This window comes from Staurois parvus, unplaced genomic scaffold (assembly GCF_062004578.1).
Source record: "Staurois parvus isolate SC_StPar_1 unplaced genomic scaffold, SC_StPar_1.0 ptg000025l, whole genome shotgun sequence".
In the NCBI taxonomy this organism is placed as follows: Eukaryota; Metazoa; Chordata; class Amphibia; order Anura; family Ranidae; genus Staurois; species Staurois parvus.
The window spans coordinates 5,903,355-5,923,855 of NW_028317821.1; the positions used below are offsets into that span (position 1 = coordinate 5,903,355).

Genomic DNA, 20,501 nt, shown 5'->3' on the forward strand with positions numbered 1-20,501 from the left:
TGGGCTTTTTTCTGTGGGGCCAAATATTTGCGTACCTGTCTTTGTGCTGGGAGCACGCCACACAGCACACTCCCAGCACAAAGACCGCGGTGTCACGCAGAGCCCCGTTCTAACGATCGGGACCCAGGACTCCCGATTCTGGGTCACATGATTGCTGTGATAGCTTCTGATTGGCTATCACAGTGATCAGTCACTGTACATCCCAGCCTGCTTGTTTTTTTTCTCTGTGTATAAATGGAGGTGGTGGCACAGTGGCTTAGTGGTTAGAACTTCTGCCTTGCAGTAATTGGGTCATGGGTTCAATTCCCAACAATGGCGCCTCCTGCATGGAGTTTGCATGTTCTCCCTGTGTTTACGTGGGTTTCCTCCCACACTCCAAAGACATGCTGGTAGGTTAATTGGCTCCTGTCTAAATTGTCCTAGTTTCATTCCTAGCCATGCAGGATCTCCTGCATGGTGGGGGTTGGGGAAAGACCTGGCAACCTACCCTGTAAAATAATTGCGAAGACAATTCATGGAAAAAGACGCTTACGAGTGACGGTCCATGCAATCACCAAGGGTCAGATATGACTGAATGGATAGATAGATCAATGGAGGAGAGAGATACATTGTATCTCTCTAACTCCTGGCATAGAGGGAACTTTTTTTTTTTTTAAACAAGATAAATAAATATTGAAAAATAAAGAAAAAATACCTAGAACAAGGTTGGATCTAGTTCAGTGTCAGGGTAAGTGTTTAGGTCAAAGTCAAAAGGTCAGAATTTAAAAAAAAATATTGGTATTAGTTTCAGTTAGTGTCAGTGTGTTTTAGGTAAACAAAATGTACACTATTGTTTCTGGGCTGTACTACGGGTACAAACAACAAATAACACATATATGGTATCGCTGTGATCGTCAAGAGCTGGAGAATTTATTTTGGGTTATTCTTTGGTGGTAGGTTATGGTAGTAACAAGAAACATACAGCTAAATAAAAAAAAAAAAAATTGATTTTGATTTAACTATTTTGGGCCAGTTTTCCTTTGATAAAAAAAAAAAAAATCAAAAATTGACAAGTACTCGCCCCCTTTTCTGCTGCAATCATCTAGGCAATCGGAGGTGGAAGTTGCTGTTCACCCCCCTTAGTCTTCAGCGTGACAGGTCCCAGAAGACTATGGAACCATTCACAAAGCGCAAATCTACTCACATATATGCGCAGTGAGCACCCGGCTGGTGAAATGGGCTGCAGGGGGGACACCGCAGGACAGGTAAGTGTCTGTTTTTTAAAAGTCAGCAGCTACAGTATTTGTAGCTGCTGACCTTTTCTTTTTTTATTATTATTTATTTTCACTGGAACTCTTTTGTGTCTCCCTGACAGCACAATTTGTCCTGTCACTTTGGCTTTTCTCTTCTTCCTTCCTAATCTGTGTTCCCTCTGCACAGTCCGTATCATCCCTTTTGATTTCTTCCCCCTTCAGCAACAGTAAATCTTAAAGTGATTCTAAAGGTTAATTTTTATTTATTTTTTTTTGGAAAATAACAAACATGTTATACTTACCTGCTGTGTGTAGTAGTTTTGCACAGAGCAGCCTGGATCCTCCTCTTCTTGGGTACCCCGCAGGATCTCCTGGCTCCTCCTGTGTTGGGTGCCCCCACAGCAAGCAGCTTGCCATTCACACAAGGAGCCGTGGCTTGGCCCCACCCCCTCTCTCTTCATTGGCTGACTGTTTGCGATTGACAATGGCTCCCACTTGCTGTCTCAGCTAATGAGGAGGCAGAGACCCAGAACAGCCAAGGCTGTCATTCACATCGCAGGATCGTGATAAGGCTCAGGTAAGTATTGAGGGGGTTGGGGGCACTGCTGCACACAGGTTTTTTACCTTCATGCATAGAGTGCATGAAGGTAAAAAACCTTCAGCTCTACAACCACTATAAAGCGGTCAGCAGATCAGCCTCTAGTGGCTCTGCTTTCAGGCACAGTGCTAAATTTTCCGGGCATTTTTCCGAAAGTACCAAAAAAAAAAAAAAGCCAATAACGATAATTGACTGCAATGCAAGAACGCCTCTAAGTGTGTGTGTATATATATATATATATATATATATATATATATATACACACACACACACACACACACACACACACACACACATACATACATACATACATACACACACACACAGAGTTGTATCTTTAACAAATCAAATTCATGATATTAAAGTCACATCATACAATTATATATAAAAATGTATAGAATTATATAATTTAAAAAAAAAAAAAAAAAAAAAAAAAAAAAAAAAAAAAAAAAAAAAAAAAACTGTATTTCGATTTTCATCCAAGTTCTTGCTGAATTTTTGGCTTCAGTGTCGGTCCAGAATTTTAATTTCAGTGCACCACTACTTATTTTTTATATTTTACATAGCTATAGCTGCAAAAGGGGCTAACATGAAGTGATCTAGCAGAACTTAATTTTCTGACTAAAGTTCCACTTTAATGCATGTTACAAGCTATAAGAGTTTTTAATAACAAAAGGGAATTCTTATTACTGACTTAACTCCCCATTAGAAATGGGTGAACAAGCCACATATCAATCAAATTGAGTACAAGATGGCAATACCCCTTCATTACCAGGCCTTATTTTCAGTGCTGTTATAGATTGACTGACAATTTACTCTGTCACCCAACACTGTACCCAGATTAGTTTTATATAATTTTTTGAGACCAAGCTTTCTCTTGGTGATATTTAATAGCCACTGTGTTTTTATTTAATTTTAACTATAAGAAGTAAAAAGAAAAGATCAAAAGAAGAAAAAAAAACAAAACAAAAAAAAACAAAAAAAAACCACTGCCAAACAAATAAGACTTTTTCTGTTATAAAACATATCAAATAAAAATTCCCCTCCCCGCAATTTACCCATTTTTGGAAAGCAGACACCCCAAGGTGATCAGCTGTTAATGCCACCAATTTTAGAGAAACTAAAAAACAAAAAAAAACATGCTATATTGAACTCGTTAAAACACTGAGATTAGCGATGGTTCACTAAAAGAAACTGACGTACAGATCATACACAGAAGGGGGAGGAGGTAAAAGCGTTAATGTGCAGTAAAAGTGATGTGTGGGGTTATTATAAAGAGACAGGCTGAAAATATAAAGACACTGCTTTAATGCATGTTGATTTAAGAACACATGATGATCATACAAAAATGAGTGACAAAGACACATTCTAATAGTAAAAGAGTAGCTATTTTCTCAGATATAAACACAATATGAAGTCTGTTTCTGATTGTTTGGTCAGAGACATTCACACCAGTGGTCTGCTGGAGGTCATTTTGTAGGGCTCTGGCTGTGCTCATCCTGTTCCTCCTTGCACAAAGAAGCAGATACCGGTCCTGCTGATGGGTTAAGGACCCTCTACGGCCCTGTCCAGCTCTCCTAGAGTAACTGCCTGTCTCCTGGAATGTCCTCCAAGCTCTTGAGATTGTGCTGGGAGACACAGCGAACCTTCTGGCAAAGGCACATATTGATGTGCCATTCTGGAAGAGTTGGACTGCCTGTGCAACCTCTGTAGGGACCAGGTATCGCCTCAAGCTACCAGTAGTGACACGGACCCTAGCCAAATGCAAAACTAATGAAAAACAGTCAGAAAAGATGAGAAGGGAAAAAAATGTCATTTGGCCTCCACCTGTAAAACCATTCCTGTTGTCTCATTGTTGCCCAGCTAGTGCACCTGTTAATTTTATTAACACCAAAACAGCTGAAACTGATTAACAACCCCCTCTGCTACTTAACTGACCAGATCATATCCCAGAGTTTAAACGACTTGATGCTATACTCCAATTATAAAAAGTGTTCCTTTAATTTTTTTGAGCAGTGTATTAATGCCTCACCTGGACTGTCTTCTCTCCTTTCCAAAGCTCTTGTCTTCTGCTGAGTAGACTGTACCTCCTTTGGACTCCACAAATCGATATAAATGACTATTGCTGTCCTCAAAGACAAGTTCAGCTTCAGCCTTAAAAAGTTTTGAACCAATGGGCTCAAATATTTTGTGATCCATGAGTGCTTGGCACAGCTGTATGCCTTTAGTCCGAGATATATCATAGCTGCTTAAATACATATTCTGCATAAGATGGCACAGAACAACATCCACAGCGTCAGAGCCAATAAAACAGTTCTGGTATGTTCGGAGATGCTGACGTCGGCTCTTTACTTCCACCTGGGTTTTCAGGGCATGGATGATACTGTTCCATAAATGGGTTGCCTGAAAGGGTCCTTTGTAGCCTGTACAGACAACAGAATGCCAGAAATCCACTTAAATTTCAGCTCCAAACACAGTGAATGAATGAAGAAAAATAAAGTAAAGGGCACTCAGGTAGAAAGATACAAATTAATACTAAAAATCAATCAGTAAAAACAAAAAGGTACCTAGAACATAGGTAGCTCAGGTACACAAACTATTGCTAACACTACAGAGGAACATGCATCCAACTTTAGGGAGAGTGGGATCTGCAGCAGCAACTTATAGAGTAATGCAAAGACCATGCATAGTGTAGTAAGCAAATAGGGAAAATGACATCAAAAGGAGTGCCAAGTAATCAGTCATCAGGCATGACATAACTTCCGAACCATCTGCATCTAGCCTGGCAAAGGAAGTACATCGCAGTCAGTGTTCAGAATGATGGTGCCAAACGGACACCACTGGTTTCATTACTAATGCTTGCTGTGGAGTATTTCCCCTACCCATGGTCTGGGTATGGGGCGGAGAGGTTGGATATCTTTTCACGTATGATGACATACATTGGTTCCTGCTGCGGTCAATCAAAGCCAGTGAACCAAATGAGGGGGGGGGGGGGGGTGAAGACGCATTATGGACACAGAGCAGTGGTTCGGGGACAAGCACGCAGCGGTGTCCCCAGGGTGAGCAGCTTTCCCTGGAGGCACTGCTTGAGGGGGGGGGGGGGGGTGCCAGGAGCACTGGTGGGGACCCGGAAAATTGGGGCTGCTCTATGCAAAAGTCACTGCACAGGACAGGCAATTATAGACAAGTTTTTTTTATTATTTAAATAAATAACAAAGCTTTAATATCACTTTAAAGTGTCACTAAAGGCAGAATTTTTTTGTAAATTAAAGTAAAAACATCATACTCACCTGCTCTGTGCAGTGGTATTGCACAGAGTGGACTCAATCCTCCTCTTCTCGGGTCTCCTGCCAGCAATCCTGTGTCCTCCCTCTTCTTTGTGTGTCCACATAGTAAGTTGTTTACTATGGGGATAAATGATAAGTCCTAGCTCCCGACCTGTGTGTCTACAGATGCGTGCTCCATAGACACACACAGCGGGACTTGGCCCCATTTCTTCACTGCACTTGATTGACAGCAGCAACAGCCAATGGCTCCTGCTGCTGTTCCGAGTCCCTGTGTGATGAGGGAGCAAGAAGAGATGCAGACGTGCACATTACTGATCTCTTCTCCCCTCTCTTTTCCTTCACACAGGGAGCCTACAAATGTGTTTTACCTTGATGCAAGCAATGCATTAAGATTAAAAATATTTTTTAGGTTTAGTATCACTTTATCACAGATACTTATATAGCGCAGTCAATTTACACAGCTCTTTACATATATATTGTACATTCACATCAGTCCCTAACCCTCAAGGGGCACAGGGAGAACATGCAAACTCCAGGCAGGTGGTGTTGTGGTTGGGATTTGAACCAATGACCCTAGTACTGCCAGGCGGAAGTGCTAACCATTTAGCCACTGTGCTGCCCACTTTAATTTTGTGACTACATTCCACTTTAATACAGAACTGAATGAAATTTTTTTTTTTTTTTACATCTGAAAAGAATTCAGTTTTAAACAGCCTTCAAATCTATATTAAAACACAAATTAAAACAGTATACTGTATATATTGCAGCTTGCCAATCCTTAGATGTGGTGGCTACATTAGTTTTCTTTTTTAAGCTTCTTTGTCCTTTATTCACATCTTGTGATCTGACCAGTAAGTATTCATTTTTAAATTCCTTTGGGGATTAATAAACAATTTGAAGCAGAACTAAACCAATCGATTTAACAGTTTAAAAAGAAACAGTTACTTTCCCGACATGCTGGGAATGTTAACTGTCACATCTGCTTGTGCTCCCAACCCAACTGTCGAGCCATCAAATGTCTGGTGTCACAACTGATCATATGTGCAGCATCATGGCAGTTGAAGATCAAACAGAGGCCAAGATGGCAGCTTCCTTGGCTGAAAAAGATAGGAGGGTTTCATTTCCACTAACGGTTTCTTGAACTAGTTACATTCCAGGCATGCACCTGGTCATAACTTTCACATTTGCTGGTGTCCTTATGATCACTGGGACAATCTCCGATTGGCTATCACCGTAATTAAGTCACTGTGCAGCCCACTCATGAAAAAAAAAAAAAAGAAAGAAAAATGTGTACAAATTGTTTCTGGGCCCTACTGCGTGTACAAACAACAAATAACATAGACATGTGGTATCGCTGTGATCGTCAAGAACAGGAGAATTTATTTTTGGTGGTACATTATGGTAATACCAGGAAATCTACAACTGTTTTTTTTAAAAAAAATTGCTAATTACTAATTTGAGCCAGTTTTCCTCTGATGAAAATAATCAAAAAAGGTTAGGAGATACAGGTGAAACTCGAAAAACTAGAATATTGTGCAAAAGTTCATTTATTTCAGTAATGCAACTTAAAAGGTGAAACTAATATATGAGATAGACTCATTACATGCAAAGCAAGACAGTTCAAGCCGTGATTTGTCATAAGTGTGATGATTATGGCTTACAGCTCATGAAAACCCCAAATCCACAATCTCAGAAAATGAGAATATTACATGCAATCAATAAAACAAGGATTGTACATAGAACAATATCGGACCTCTGAAAAGTATAAGCATGCATATGTACTCAGTACTTGGTTTGGGCCCCTTTTGCAGCAATTACTGCCTCAATGCGGCGTGGCATGGAAGCTATCAGCCTGTGGCACTGCTGAGGTGTTATGGAAGACCAGGATGCTTCAATAGCGGCCTTCAGCTCTTCTGCATTGTTCGGTCTCATGTCTCTCATCTTTCTCTTGGCAATGCCCCATAGATTCTCTATGGGGTTCAGGTCAGGCGAGTTTGCTGGCCAATCAAGCACAGTAATCCCACGGTCATTGAACCAGTTTTGGTGCTTTTGGCAGTGTGGGCAGGTGCCAAGTCCTGCTGGAAAATGAAGTCCGCATCCCCATAAAGCTCGTCTGCGGAAGGAAGCACGAAGTGCCCCAAAATCTTCTGGTAGACGGCTACGTTGACCCTGGACTTAATGAAGCACAGTGGACCAACACCAGCAGATGACATGGCTCCCAAAATCAACACAGACTGTGGAAACTTCACACTGGACTTCAAGCATCTTGCAGTGTGTGCCTCTCCATTCTTCCTCCATACTCTGGGTCCTTGGTTTCCAAATGAGATGCAAAAGTTGCTCTCATCAGAAAAGAGGACTTTGGACCACTGAGCAACAGACCAGGTCTGTTTTTCTTTAGCCCAGGTAAAACGCTTCTGACGTTGTTTAGGAGGGGCTTGACAAGAGGAATACGACATTTGAAGACCATGTCCAGGATCCGTCTGTGTCTGGTGGCTCTTGATGCACTGACTCCAGCCTCATTCCACTCCTTGTGAAAGTCCCCAACACTTTTGAATGGCCTTTTCCTGACAATCCTCTCCAGGCTGCGGTCATCTCTGCTGCTTGTGCACCTTTTTCTTCCACACTTTTCCCTTCCACATAACTTTCTATTAATGTGCTTTGATACAGCACTTTGGGAACATCCAACTTATTTTGCAATTACCTTTTGAGGCTTTCCCTCCTTATGGAGGGTGTCAATGATGGTTTTCTGCACAACTGTCAGGTCAGCAGTTTTTCCCATGATTGTGATTCCTACTGAACCAGACTGAGAGACCATTTAAAGGCTCAGGAACCCTTTGCAGGTGTTATGGCTCATTTAGCTGATTAGAGTGGGACACTTTGAGCCTAGAATATTGCACCTTTTCACAATATTCTCATTTTCTGAGATTGTGGATTTGGGGTTTTCATGAGCTGTGAGCCATAATCATCACAATGATGACAAATCACGGCTTGAACTATCTTGCTTTGCATGTAATGAGTCTATCTCATATACAGTAGCAAGAAAAAGTATGTGAACCCTTTGGGATTACGTGGAGTTTTGCATGAATTGGGCATAAAATGTGCTCTGAACGTCATCTATGTCACAACAATAGAAGAACCCAGTCTGCTGAACATAATACTACACAAACATTAGATGTTGCCATGGTTTAATTGCACATAACATGTAAACATTCACAGTGTAGGGAGGAAAAAGTATGTGAGGCCCTAGCTTAATGACTTCTCCCAGAGCTAATTGGAGCCAGGAGTGAGCCAACCTTGACTCCAATCAGTGTGATGATATTGGATGTGTTGCTGACACCTGTTTTGGGTTTACTGGTTTCAAGAAACACTGTCTGATGTGAACCATGCCTCGCAGAAAAGAGCTCTCAGAAGACCTACCATCAAGAATTGTTGACTTGCATGAAGCTGGAAAGGGTTACAAAAGTATCTCCTTGAGCCTTGATGTTCCTGTGTCCACGGTAAGACAGACTGTCTACAAATGGAGAAAGTTTAGCACTGTTGCTACTCTCCCTAGGCGTGGTCGTCCTGTAAAAATGACTGCAAGAGAACAGCGCAGAATGCTGCATGAGGTAAAGAAGAATCCCAGAGTGTCAGCTAAAGACCTACAGAAATCTCTGGCACATGCTAACATTTTTGTTGACACATCTACAATAAGGAAAACATTAAACAAGAATGGAGTGCATGGGAGGACACCACGGAGGAAGCCATTGCTGTCCAAAAAGAATATTGCAGCACGTTTGAAGTTTGCAAAAGAGCACCTGGATGTTCCACAGCACTACTGGCAGAATATACTGTGGACAGATGACACCAAGATTGAGTTGTTTGGGAAGAACACATAACACTATGTGTGGAGAAAAAAAGGCACAGCACACCAACATCAAAACCTCATCCCCACTGTGAAACATGGCGGAGGGAGCATCATGGTTTGGGGCTGCTTTGCTGCCTCAGGGCTGGACGGATTGTTGTCATTGATGGGAAAATGAATTCCAGAGTTTATCAAGACATTTTGCAGGAAAACGTACGACCATCTGTCCGCCAACTGAAGCACCGCAGAGGATGGGTGATGCAACAGGACAATGACCCAAAGCATACAAGTCATTCAACAAAACAATGGCTGCAACAGCACAGAATACGCCTTCTGGAGTGGCCCAGTCAGAGTCCTGACCTCAACCCCATTGAAATGCTGTGGCATGACCTTAAGAGAGCGATTCACACCAGACATCCCAAGAATATTGCTACACTGAAACAGTTTTGTGAAGAGGAGTGGTCCAAAATGACTCCAGATCGTTGTGCAGGTCTGATCTGCAACTACAGGAAACGTTTGGTTGAGGTTATTGCTACCAAAGGAGGGTCAACCAGTTATTAAGTCCAAAGGTTCACATACTTTTTCCTCCCTGCACTGTGAATGTTTACATGTTATGTGCAATTAAACCATGGCAACATCTAATGTTTGTGTAGTATTATGTTCAGCAGACTGTGTTCTTCTATTGTGACTTAGATGACGTTCAGAGCACATTTTATGCCCAATTCATGCAAAACTCCACGGAATCCCAAGGGGTTCACATACTTTTTCTTGCAACTGTATTCGTTTCACCTTTTAAGTTGCATTACTGAAATAAATGAACTTTTGCACGATATTCAAATTTTTTTGAGTTTCACCTTTATACCATTTACCACCAAAAGAAAGTCCAATTTGTCGTGAAAAAAAAAATCCTGAGGATTTACCCCCCTTCCTGACCAGGCCATTTTTTGCGTTATGGCGCTGCGTTATTTTAACTGACAATTGCACGGTCATGCAATACTGCACCCAAATGAAATTTACATCCTATTTTTCCCCACGAATAGAACTGTCTTTCAGTGGTATTTGATCGCCTGTGCAGTTTTTATTTTCTCCACTATAAATAAAAAAAAAGTGACAATTTTGAGAAAAAAAAACTATATTTTTGACTTTTTGCTATTAAATATGTTTAGTAAAATTTTTTTACAGTTTACGATTAAAAAAAAAAAAATCAAATTTCCTCATAAATTTAGGCCAAAATATATTCTGCTATATGTCTTTGCTAAGAAAAAATCCCAATACGTGTAAATTACTTGGTTTACGTGAAAGTTATAGCATTTACAAATGGCGGTACTGACTTGGTGTCCCTGACATCCCCAGTGACACCGATACAGTGATCAGTGCTAATAAAAAGCACTGGCACTGGGCAGGAAGGGGTTAAAATGTGGGGCGATCAAAGGGTTAACAGGGGCTGTGTCTGTGTGCTTCACTGTAAGCACACTGCTTTGCATGGCTGCTCGGCAATCAGCCGGAACCCAGTGATCGACAGTTGAGGCAAAAAAAAAAAAAAACTTTCTTAAGCCATAGCCCAAGTAAACCACTGGAAAACTGCAACGTTTATGTACCGTATTTGCCGGCGTATAAGACGACTTTTTGACCCTTGAAAATCTTCTCAAAAGTCGGCGGTCGTCTTATACGCCGGTACACATGTTAGGGGGGCTGCGGCATTAAGTACAGGGGTTTGCAGGGGCTGATGTCTCTTACCTGGATCCAGTCCCACGACGATCCGGTCCAGGAAGCGCGGCGTCTCCTTCAGTTCGGCCACTGGATGTTCGTGCGGCTGCTCGGCTCCGCCTCCTCACCGGTGATTGGCCGCCAGAACTGTAGCTCAGGAAAGGCACACAGGCGGCCAATCACCGGCGAGGGGGCGGAGCCAAGCGGCCCCGCGAAAATTGAGTGCCGGAGCAGCAGGTAAGTGTTCTGTGTAGAGGTGCTGCTGCAACCACATATGCTGGCTGCAGCAGCACCATACGAGAACAGGGTCAGCAAGTCTCAGTGGGAGGAATAGTGCCCCATCATTGGTGTCACTGATACCAATGATGGGGCACTATTCCTCCCACTGATACCAACGATGGGGCACTATTCCTCCCACTGACACCAACGATGGGGCACTATTCCTCCCCCCCACTGACACCAACGATGGGGCACTATTCCCCCCCCCCCCCCACTGACACCAACGATGGGGCACTATTCCACCCCCCACTGACACCAATGATGGGGCACTATTCCACCCCTCACTGACACCAATGATGGGACACCATTCCTCCCACTGACACCAATGATGGGGCACTATTCCTCCCACTGACACCAATGATGGGGCACTATTCCTCCCACTGACACCAATGATGGGGCACTATTCCTGCCACTGATACCAATGATGGGGCACTATTCCTGCCACTGATACCAATGATGGGGCACTATTCCTGCCACTGATACCAATGATGGGGCACTATTCCTCCCACTGACACCAATGATGGAGCACTATTCCTCCACTGATACTAATGATAGGGCACTATTCCTGCCACTAATGCCAATGATAGGGCACTATTCCTCCCACTGATACCAATGATGGGGCACTATTCCTCCCACTGATACCAACGATGGGGCACTATTCCTGCCACTAATACCAATGATGGGGCACTATTCCTCCCACTGACACCAATGATGGGGCACTATTCCTCCCACTGACACCAATGATGGGGCACTATTCCTCCCACTGGTGTGCATTGGAAGAGGGGTAGTCTTATATGGCGAGTATAGCCCAAACACTACATTTTAGCAGGAAAAGTAGGGGGGTCGTCTTATACGCCCAGTCGTCTTATACGCCGGCAAATACGGTACATATTATGGTCTTCAATTGGTTGACCAGATTTCTATTGAAAGTGGTCCTAGCGGCTCTAAAGCCACTGGATTGCTTTCTGTGGGGAAGGTTGAGGAAACATCCCCACCCGCTGCGCATCCGAGAGACAATCCAACTGGCTGAAAATGGAGGAGATGAAAGACTATTTGATTGCCTCTATCAAATGGATGGAGGATCAGAGTAACGTCATGACGTGACATCTGGTCGACAGCGGAAGAAAACACAATTTTTTTCTTTTTTAAAGCAAAAGTTAAAAAAAAAAAAAAATTTTTTTGTTATCTTTTGCTTTTAAAAAAGGTAAAGAGGAGAGCTGGGGTCTTTTTGACCCCAGATCTCTTCTTAAAGAAAATCTGTCATGCATATTTCTATTACAAGGGATGTTTACATTTCTTGTAATAGGAATAAAAGTGATCAAAAAATAAATAAAGGGACAGTGTTAACTACTTCAGCTCTGCCCTATAGCAGAAATACTGCTACAGGGCAGCAGCTGTGTGCAAAATCACGTATATGTACGTGATTTTGCATTTCCGGGTAGGGGGCGCACACCCAGTATATATACCGCCATTTGTAAACACTATAACTTTCACGCAAACCAATTAATTTACACGCATTGGGATTTTTGTTTAGCAAAGACATGCAACAGAATACATTTTGGCCTAAATTTGAGGAAATTTATTTTTTTTTACTGGACATGTTCAATAGCAAAAAGTCAAAAATATTGTTTTTTTTATCAAAATTGTCTTTTTTTTATAGCGCAAAAAAAGTAAAAAATGCACAGGTGATCAAATACCGCCGAGAGAAAGCTCCATTTGTGAGGAGGACCTAAATTTAATTTGGGTGCAGCGTACATGACCACGCAATTCTCAGTTAAAATAACGCAGTGCAAAAAAATGGCCTGGTCAGGAAGGGGGGTAAATCCTCTGGAGGCTAAGTGGTGTAAAATAAAAAAAAAATATTTAAGTACCCCCGTATCCCTCCGTGCTCATGCGCAGAAACAATTGCATATGTTAACGGTGTTTGCAGCACACATATGAAGCATTGCCGCAAACATTAGAGTGAGAGCAAAAATTCTAGCACTAGATCGCCTCCAACTCTAAATGGGTAACCTGTAAAAATTTTTAAAGCATCGCCTATGGAGATTTTTAAGTATCGTAGGTTGTCGCCATTCCACAAGTGCACAGAATTTTAAAGTGCGACATGTTAGGTATCCATCTACTTGCCGTAACATCCTCTTTCATATTTGCCCAAAAAAAAGGGGTATATATATATATATATATTTTTTTTTTATTTACTAAATACATTTATATATATATATATATATATATATATATATATATACACACACATTTATTTCATGTTTGGGAATTGTATGTAATTTTCTAGAACAAAATACGGATTTAAACTTGTAAACAAAACGTCCAGCAGATGCTTGGTCTTCAAGTGGTTAAAGGGGAATGACTTGCAGTGGAGATGAGTGTTCCTCCTGCCTTGCTCTGATGTCCATTGGCCTTTACTGGGTGGGAGGAAAGCAGCTTGGGTGGGATAATAGAAGCGCTCAGTATCTGCCAATGACACGTATAGGGAACACACGGCACACCTTTACCTCTCCGGCGGGCTCGGAGCTCCCCCATACTGCGGATCCTTCGGAACCTGGGATTAGGAGTCAAATCTGCCGCCATCCCACCTGCTCGGATCACCTGCTCCTTAGTGAAACCATGTGATAATGCATTATCCAATCAGACGATTCACACGGAATCCTCCAGAGCCGAACACGGACTGTGAACGTCTCCTGAACACGGCGGCCATTTTGAAACCTGGCAACTATAAATATAAATGACATGGCTGACTACTTTTTATTTTTATAGCACCTCGCAGGGGATTGAATGAAATTGTCAGTCTCTGTGTAAATTATTTTTGTGGCAGTATTTTTTTCAGTCACCAATGGCTCTAAAGGTGTTGAGAACTGGATTTCAGCATGCCGCCATAGATGTTCAAGGCATTCTGGGAACTGCAGTTATATCACGAACTATCATAGCAATACTCTGCCTATAGCTCGATTTTTTTTTTCTTTAATTGTAGACGTCAGAACGGACGTGATGCAATTGTTTGTCCGCTTCAATGACAGACAATGACTAGATAGCGGACTGTCTGCGCCTGGATGTCTCCACTTCATGGGCCATTTTGTTATCGCCCAGCCAGCGTCATTTGAACGCTGGTCTTCAGAAACATGGTGCCATGCTGCTACTACTGAAGGAGGGTGTCGGGGACACGTTTGACAATAGATTTTTATACAGTGTGTGTTCCTAGTGGTCAGGTGGTGTGGTCAGCTGCTGGGAGATGTGGAGCTGCCTGGAAGAAGGAAGAGGTGCTCCGGCCTGACAGGTGAAGTGGATCCCTGTATGTCCTGATCACAGGACGAGGCCTCCTCTATAGTCACCGCTGGGGACAGGTAGGGACCGCATGGGATAAAGGACATGCTGGGGGGATCAGTATGTACATAGAGGGGGGCTCATGGCAGCTGCTGGCCAGTCTCAGTATCTTGTCAGCTGACAGAGGGACACCTGGGGCTCTTTTTCCTGGCTTCCTGACCACTGGTGTCACACTACATGGATCTCATCGCCTATGAATGCCATGAGGGCTCTCTAGAGCAATATGTATGGGCGAACAGGCTTTACTGTGTCTCATTTCTGCTTGAATGTAGCTGTATATCCAAGCAGTACAGAATTATGTGGGCTTTACCATGTAAAAGTAATCATTATTTATAAAGTAGAAGCTTAACCCCCCTCCTATTTATATTTTCTAACCTTTTAGCTCCATTGTCCTTTTTTTATAATCATATGCCCAGCTAATCCAGCATTGCTCTGCAGTACCCGCTGTTTCACCACTGCGTACAGGCCCCACGTGCTGTCTTCCCCTCCTATCTCATCCGGGACCTGATTGTGTCTTTATGGTTCTTGCATTGGGCCCTGATGATGCTCCATGGTGTATGCATGTGATCAGGGGGCAGGCTGTCTCTATTTGGTTCTTACTGCTGGCCCCTGATGATGCGCCATGGTATATGCATGTCACAAGGTGGTTGACTATCTCTTCCTGGTTCTTGCAGCCAGCTCCTCAATGACATTTATACAGGATGGTGCGTCATTGAGGACCAGCTGCAAGAACCAGTTAGAGATAGCCATCCCCCTGATGACATTCGTATACCATGGCATATCATCAGGGGCCAACTGCAAGAACCAGATAAAGACAGCTACTCCCCTGATGACGTGTACACCATGGCATATCATCAGGGGCTAACTGCAAGAACCAGATAGACAGTCAGGCTCCTAATGACATGGATATGCTATAATACATAATCAGAGCCCAACTGCAAGAACCAGGAGGAGACAGCCAGCCCTCTGATGATATTCATGCACCACCGTACATTATTAGTGGGGCGGCTGCAAGATGGAGACAGCTAGCTCCCTCATTAAATGTATACGCTATGGCACATCATCAGGGTTGAGCTGCTAGAACCTGAAAGAGACAGCCAGCCCCCTGATGACATGCATGTGCCATGGCGCTTCATCAGAACCTAGTCACATCATCAGGGTTGAGCTGCTAGAACCAGGAAGAGACAGCCTGGCCACTGATGACATGCATATGCCATGGCACATCTTTAGGGCCCAACTGCAAGAATCAGGAAGAGACAGTCTGCCCCTGATGACATGCATACACTATAGCGCATCATCAGGGCTCAACTGCAAGAACCAGGAAGAGGCAGCCAGCGCTCTGATGATATGCATGCACCACTGTACATGATTAGTGGGTCAGCTGCAAGAACCAGGGAGGAACAGCCAGCTTCTTGATGACATGCATATGCCATGGCACTTCATCAGGGGCTAGCTGCAAGAACCAGGAAGAGGCAGCCCACCTCTGATGACATGCATACACTCTGGCGCATCATCAGGGCCCAACTGCAAGAACCAGGAAGAGGCAGCCATCCCCCTGATAACATGCATATACCATGGCATATCATCAGGGGCCAACTGCAAGAATCAGGAAGAGGCAGCCTTCCCCTAATGACATGGATCATCAGGGACCAACTGCAAGAACCAGGAAGAGGCAGCCAGCCCTCTGATGATATGCATGCACCACTGTACATGATTAGTGGGCCAGCTGCAAGAACAGCCAGCTCCTTGATGACATGCATATGCCATGGCACTTCATCAGGGGTTAGCTACAAGAACCAGGAAGAGACAACTAACCCCCTGATGATATGCGTGCACCACAGCACATGATTAAGGAGCCAACTTCTAGAACTAGGAAAAGACAGCGAGCCCTCTGTTGACATGCATACAGTATGGCACATCCTCATGAGCAAGCTATAAGAACCAGGAAGAGAGAGACAGCCCCATGGTGACATGCATACTCCACCGGGCATCAGAGTATGCGGTTTCTGTAATGAAAAGCCTGCCTGGTGGCACATTTTGAATTTTCAGTCAAAGTTCCACTTTAAATCTTCAGCTTTTAACAGTGTCACATTGCTTTAAAATAAAAATCCAACCAGTGCCCCTACTGTAATAGAAGAAAATGAATGTCTGCCTGTCTTACAGGTACCAAGTGAAATCTGTGTGTCTTCATGTGCTCTGGGTACCACTGCGCTCTGACGCTTCCAGGTGTGAGAGATTGTGGCCACTCCTGCCTGCCATGAGAGATGTGTTGAACTGCTTTGTTCATTGGTGATTACACCTCATGAAGAGGCCATACACTGATCACAATTTGGCCGATCCAGCAGTGACTAGCTAAATATGGTTCATTGTGTGAGCACCCCTCCTCCACAGAAGTTGATTGTATGAACAAGGGACATGTTGGAAAATTTTCCAGCAAGTGCCATTTGCAGCCAGTCTATTAGATCTACTGATCAGTGTGTTCTGATAGTGACAGGTGCCGCTGTCAGAATACTGTGTCGAGGTGGGGGAACTTCTCCATCCACCTCATTTGTGCGGATGGTGGAATCTGTTATTTTTTTTATTCACTGAATGAAAAAAAAAAAAACCTCAATGTGTATGGCCAACTCTAGGCTTCAGTCACATGGGCTGCCACCAGCAAGTTTCTGCAATTCTTCCCAGTGAAGAAATTAATAGGTGGAGATACGATTGTAACGTTGGCGTCTTTGAGATCAGCAGCGCTTACAGCCAGAGCAGGCAGAGAGTACAGTGGGGGTTTGACTTTTTCTGCCATATCTAAATGATTTTCAGGACAAACAGTGGGGAAAGTAGTTATTTTTATCATAGATGTACTTTAAATGATAGAGACATAATACCAACCAAAAATCCAGAAAAAACACGATACAAATGTTATAAATTGAGTTGCAATTAAGTGAGCAAAATAAGTATTTGATTCACAAGCCAAACATGACTTAGTACTTGAGAAACCCTTGATGGCAAGCACAGAGGTGAGATGTTTCTTGTAGTTGGTTACCAGGTTTGCACACATCTCAGGAGGGATCTTGATCCACTTTTCTTTACAGATCTTCTCTAAATCCCTAAGGTTTCTTGGCTGTCCCCTGGCAACTCAAAGTTTCAGCTTCCTCCATAAATGTTCTATAGGATTAAGGTCTGGAGACTGGTTAGGCCACTCCATGACCTTAATATGCTTCTTCTTGAGCCACTCATTTGTTGCATTGGCGGTATGTTTTGGGTCATTGTCATGCTGGAAGACCAATCCACAACCCATCTTCTGGCTGAGGGAAGAAGGTTCTCAACCAATATTTTACAATACATGGCCCCTCAATGTGGCAAAGTTGACCTGTACCTTTAGCAGACAAACAGCCCCAAAGCATAATTTTTCCACCTCTGTGCTTGACTGTAGGGATGATGTTCCTAGGGTCATAGTCAGTCAGCATTTTTCTTCCTCCAAACACAGTGAGTCGAGTTAATGCCAAAGAGCTCAATTTTGGTCTCATCTGGCGAGGGCACATTCTCCCAATCCTTCTATGAATCATTTAGATGTTCATTGGTAAACTTCAGACGGGTCTATACATGTGCCTTCTTGAGGAGGGGGGGGACCTTGTGTGCACTGCAGGATTTCAGTTCATGGTGGCATATTGTGTTACCAATGGTTTGTTTGGTGACTGTGGTCCCAACTGCCTTGAGATCATTCACAAGCTCCTCCTGTGTAGTTCTGGGCTGATCCCTCACTTTTCTCATGATCATCCTTACCCCATGAGGCAAAATCTTGCATGGAGCTCCAAACCGAGGACGATTGATGGCTATTTTGTATTTTTGCCATTTGCAAATTTGTCTCCTTCTCACCAAGCTTCTTGCTGATGGTCTTCTCGCCCATTCCAGCCTTGTGCAGGCCTACAATCTTGTCCCTGGTATCCTTTTTCACAGCTCTTTGGTCTTGGTGAGGTTTGAATGGAAGAAAGATTTTGTGGACAGGTGTCTTTTATACACGTAACGAGATGTCGTTAAGAGCACCTTCTTAAATTGACGGGACTTATGGCCCAAACACATGATAAAAAAAGCATACGAGGACCGATCGTCTGACAATCTGTTCGTTAGTACACAGCTTTCAGGAGCAGATCACGACAATTTCATGCGACAATATCTGAAGGGACAAGCGTGAAAATGTTTCTCATATGATACCAGATCATACTCTTTTCATTTAACCAGTACAGTAGTTGTCTGAAAATATAAATACAATACATTACTTTACTTTCGAAATTTTTTTTATTCTTTTGTACAAGAATTTTCGTACGTTTAGTACCCTTTTCATTGTCAATATGGAGACTAGCATGCAAAAAACAAAACGGAAGATCAGTTGTCCGACATTCTTATCGTGTGTACGGGGCATAATCTGTGTAATCATGTAATGATGAAGCATTAATCTAACCTGGTAAATGTAGCGTTAATGTTGCTAGCTGGAAATTGCTGCTATTATCGTTTTGTAGCAGCAAGGAATTGTTGCTCCAAAATTGCCTGTATGATATTTCCCTGTCTGTATTTACCATAATACCACATGTGGTCTAGTGCCTATGGGAGCCGTCTTTTCTTTATTTTCTTTCCCTGTTTGGGCCACCTCTGAATATTTATGTCTTAAAGTGATATCCATGTGTATATTTGCACAGCATGCGTATCTTTTTTTTTTTTTTTTTTTTTTTATAGTAGTCTATTACTGCTTCATTAATGAAAAATACCTTGTTGATCCTGCCAGTCCCCCTTTTTTCCTTGTAAAGTGACCATACAAAGCACAGAAGTGGATATGTGCTTGCGTGGTCATTTTATGTCCCCGGGCTTGCTTTCCACAGCTACTGCACATCACGCAAACTCACCATGTGCCTGCATCCTCCATGGTCAGATTAGTTGCCATGTCCCCTGCCAATAACAGCCAGCCTTTGTAATGCGGTGTCACCCTCGAAACATGTAACTGAGAACTTACTGTTCTTTCCTGCATGTATGTGATATAATGAACTGCCCTCCCACTTCTAAAACTAACCCAGTTAACTGAACTTTAATATATGTATATGCAGCTGTGTGTTCACATCTGCTATAACTTCTTGATGACTGCATAAAATATATATGAAGTGAAAAAAAATGTGGACTTTAACACTCAGCCGCACAGCTTGTATGCATCCACGGCGGTGCAAGGTTGTGTGCTTAGAACGCACTTATCAGCAGCTCTCAGCCATAGCTTCTGATAAGGAGCCAGTGGGTAGGGCTCCTGAACATGTGACCACTGTTGGAGTTGACATGACACAAAGCTATACTGCCTTCTGGACATTATAGGGTAAGTTCTCCTTTTGTAACATGTTACGTTCAGACTGACCCCCGCTCCCCCCAGATCCCCCCCCCCCCCCCCACAAATCTTCTCCCCCCTCACTAGCTGTCAAATTGTTTTTTAAAATGGCCGTGCAGGGCTCCGCCCACATGACCGCGTCACTCATTCTCAGTCATCTGTGAATGAGAGACTACAAGTTCCGACAGCCTTAGCGGCTCTCAGCTTGTAGTCCTCAATGAACTACCACGGCCCTGTGAAGCACCGAGGTAGTTTGTTCATTCTGCCTGTCAGAATATCTGCTTGACCATACATCCGGTACAGCAAGCATATATTCTGACAGGTCTGCAGGAGACCTGCATGGCATCTGCGATCTACTGATCACTGGTGCAATGCTTTCCAGACTCCTGCAGACAAAAAGAATAAATGCCTGTTGTTTACCTGCAAAAAAATGTGCAGTTATTTTTTCTATAAAAGGTGAACTTATCCTTTAAAGTTCAGTTAAAGTGCTGCCATGAGATGGCATTAACCACAAGCCTACAGGGCACTTATATCCCCCTTCCTGCCCAGGCCAATTTCCAGCTTTCAGCGCTGTTGCACTTTGAATGACAATTGCGCGGTCATGCAACACTGTACCCATATGAAATTTTTATAATTTTTTTGTGACAGCTTTATTTTGGTGGTATTTATTCAACTCTGGGTTTTTTATTTTTTCTTAAACAAACCAAAAACCACTGAAAATTTTGAAAAAAAAAGTTTTTTCTTAGTTTTTGTTAGAAAATTTAGTAAATAAGTGATTTTTCTCCTTCACTGTTGTGCGATAATGAGGCTGCAGTGATGGGCACTGATAGGCTGCACTGATAGGTGGCACAGATGAGGAGGCACTGGT

At 43.0% G+C, this 20,501-nt stretch overlaps 2 protein-coding genes across 3 annotated transcripts in view; one reads left to right on the forward strand and one right to left on the reverse strand.

Annotated features, from left to right (window-relative positions):
* The window catches only part of DEPDC4 (DEP domain containing 4), a 37,696-nt gene extending 23,810 nt beyond the window's left edge, over nucleotides 1–13,886 (reverse strand). Inside the window, exons 1-2 of the mRNA XM_089652734.1 lie at nucleotides 13,458–13,886; nucleotides 3,863–4,253 (exon numbers count right to left, since the gene is read on the reverse strand). Coding sequence (XP_089508860.1) covers nucleotides 3,863–4,253; nucleotides 13,458–13,533 — 467 coding nt within the window. The 5' untranslated portion in view covers nucleotides 13,534–13,886. The remainder of the gene's footprint in view (nucleotides 1–3,862; nucleotides 4,254–13,457) is intronic.
* A 279-nt stretch (nucleotides 13,887–14,165) lies between these two features.
* Nucleotides 14,166–20,501, forward strand: part of SCYL2 (SCY1 like pseudokinase 2) — a 64,402-nt gene continuing 58,066 nt past the window's right edge. The window contains exon 1 of one of the 2 annotated variants that reach the window (XM_089694178.1): nucleotides 14,166–14,303. The gene's annotated coding sequence lies outside the window, so the exon portion shown is untranslated. The remainder of the gene's footprint in view (nucleotides 14,304–20,501) is intronic. The other variant, XM_089694187.1, reaches the window with a different exon arrangement.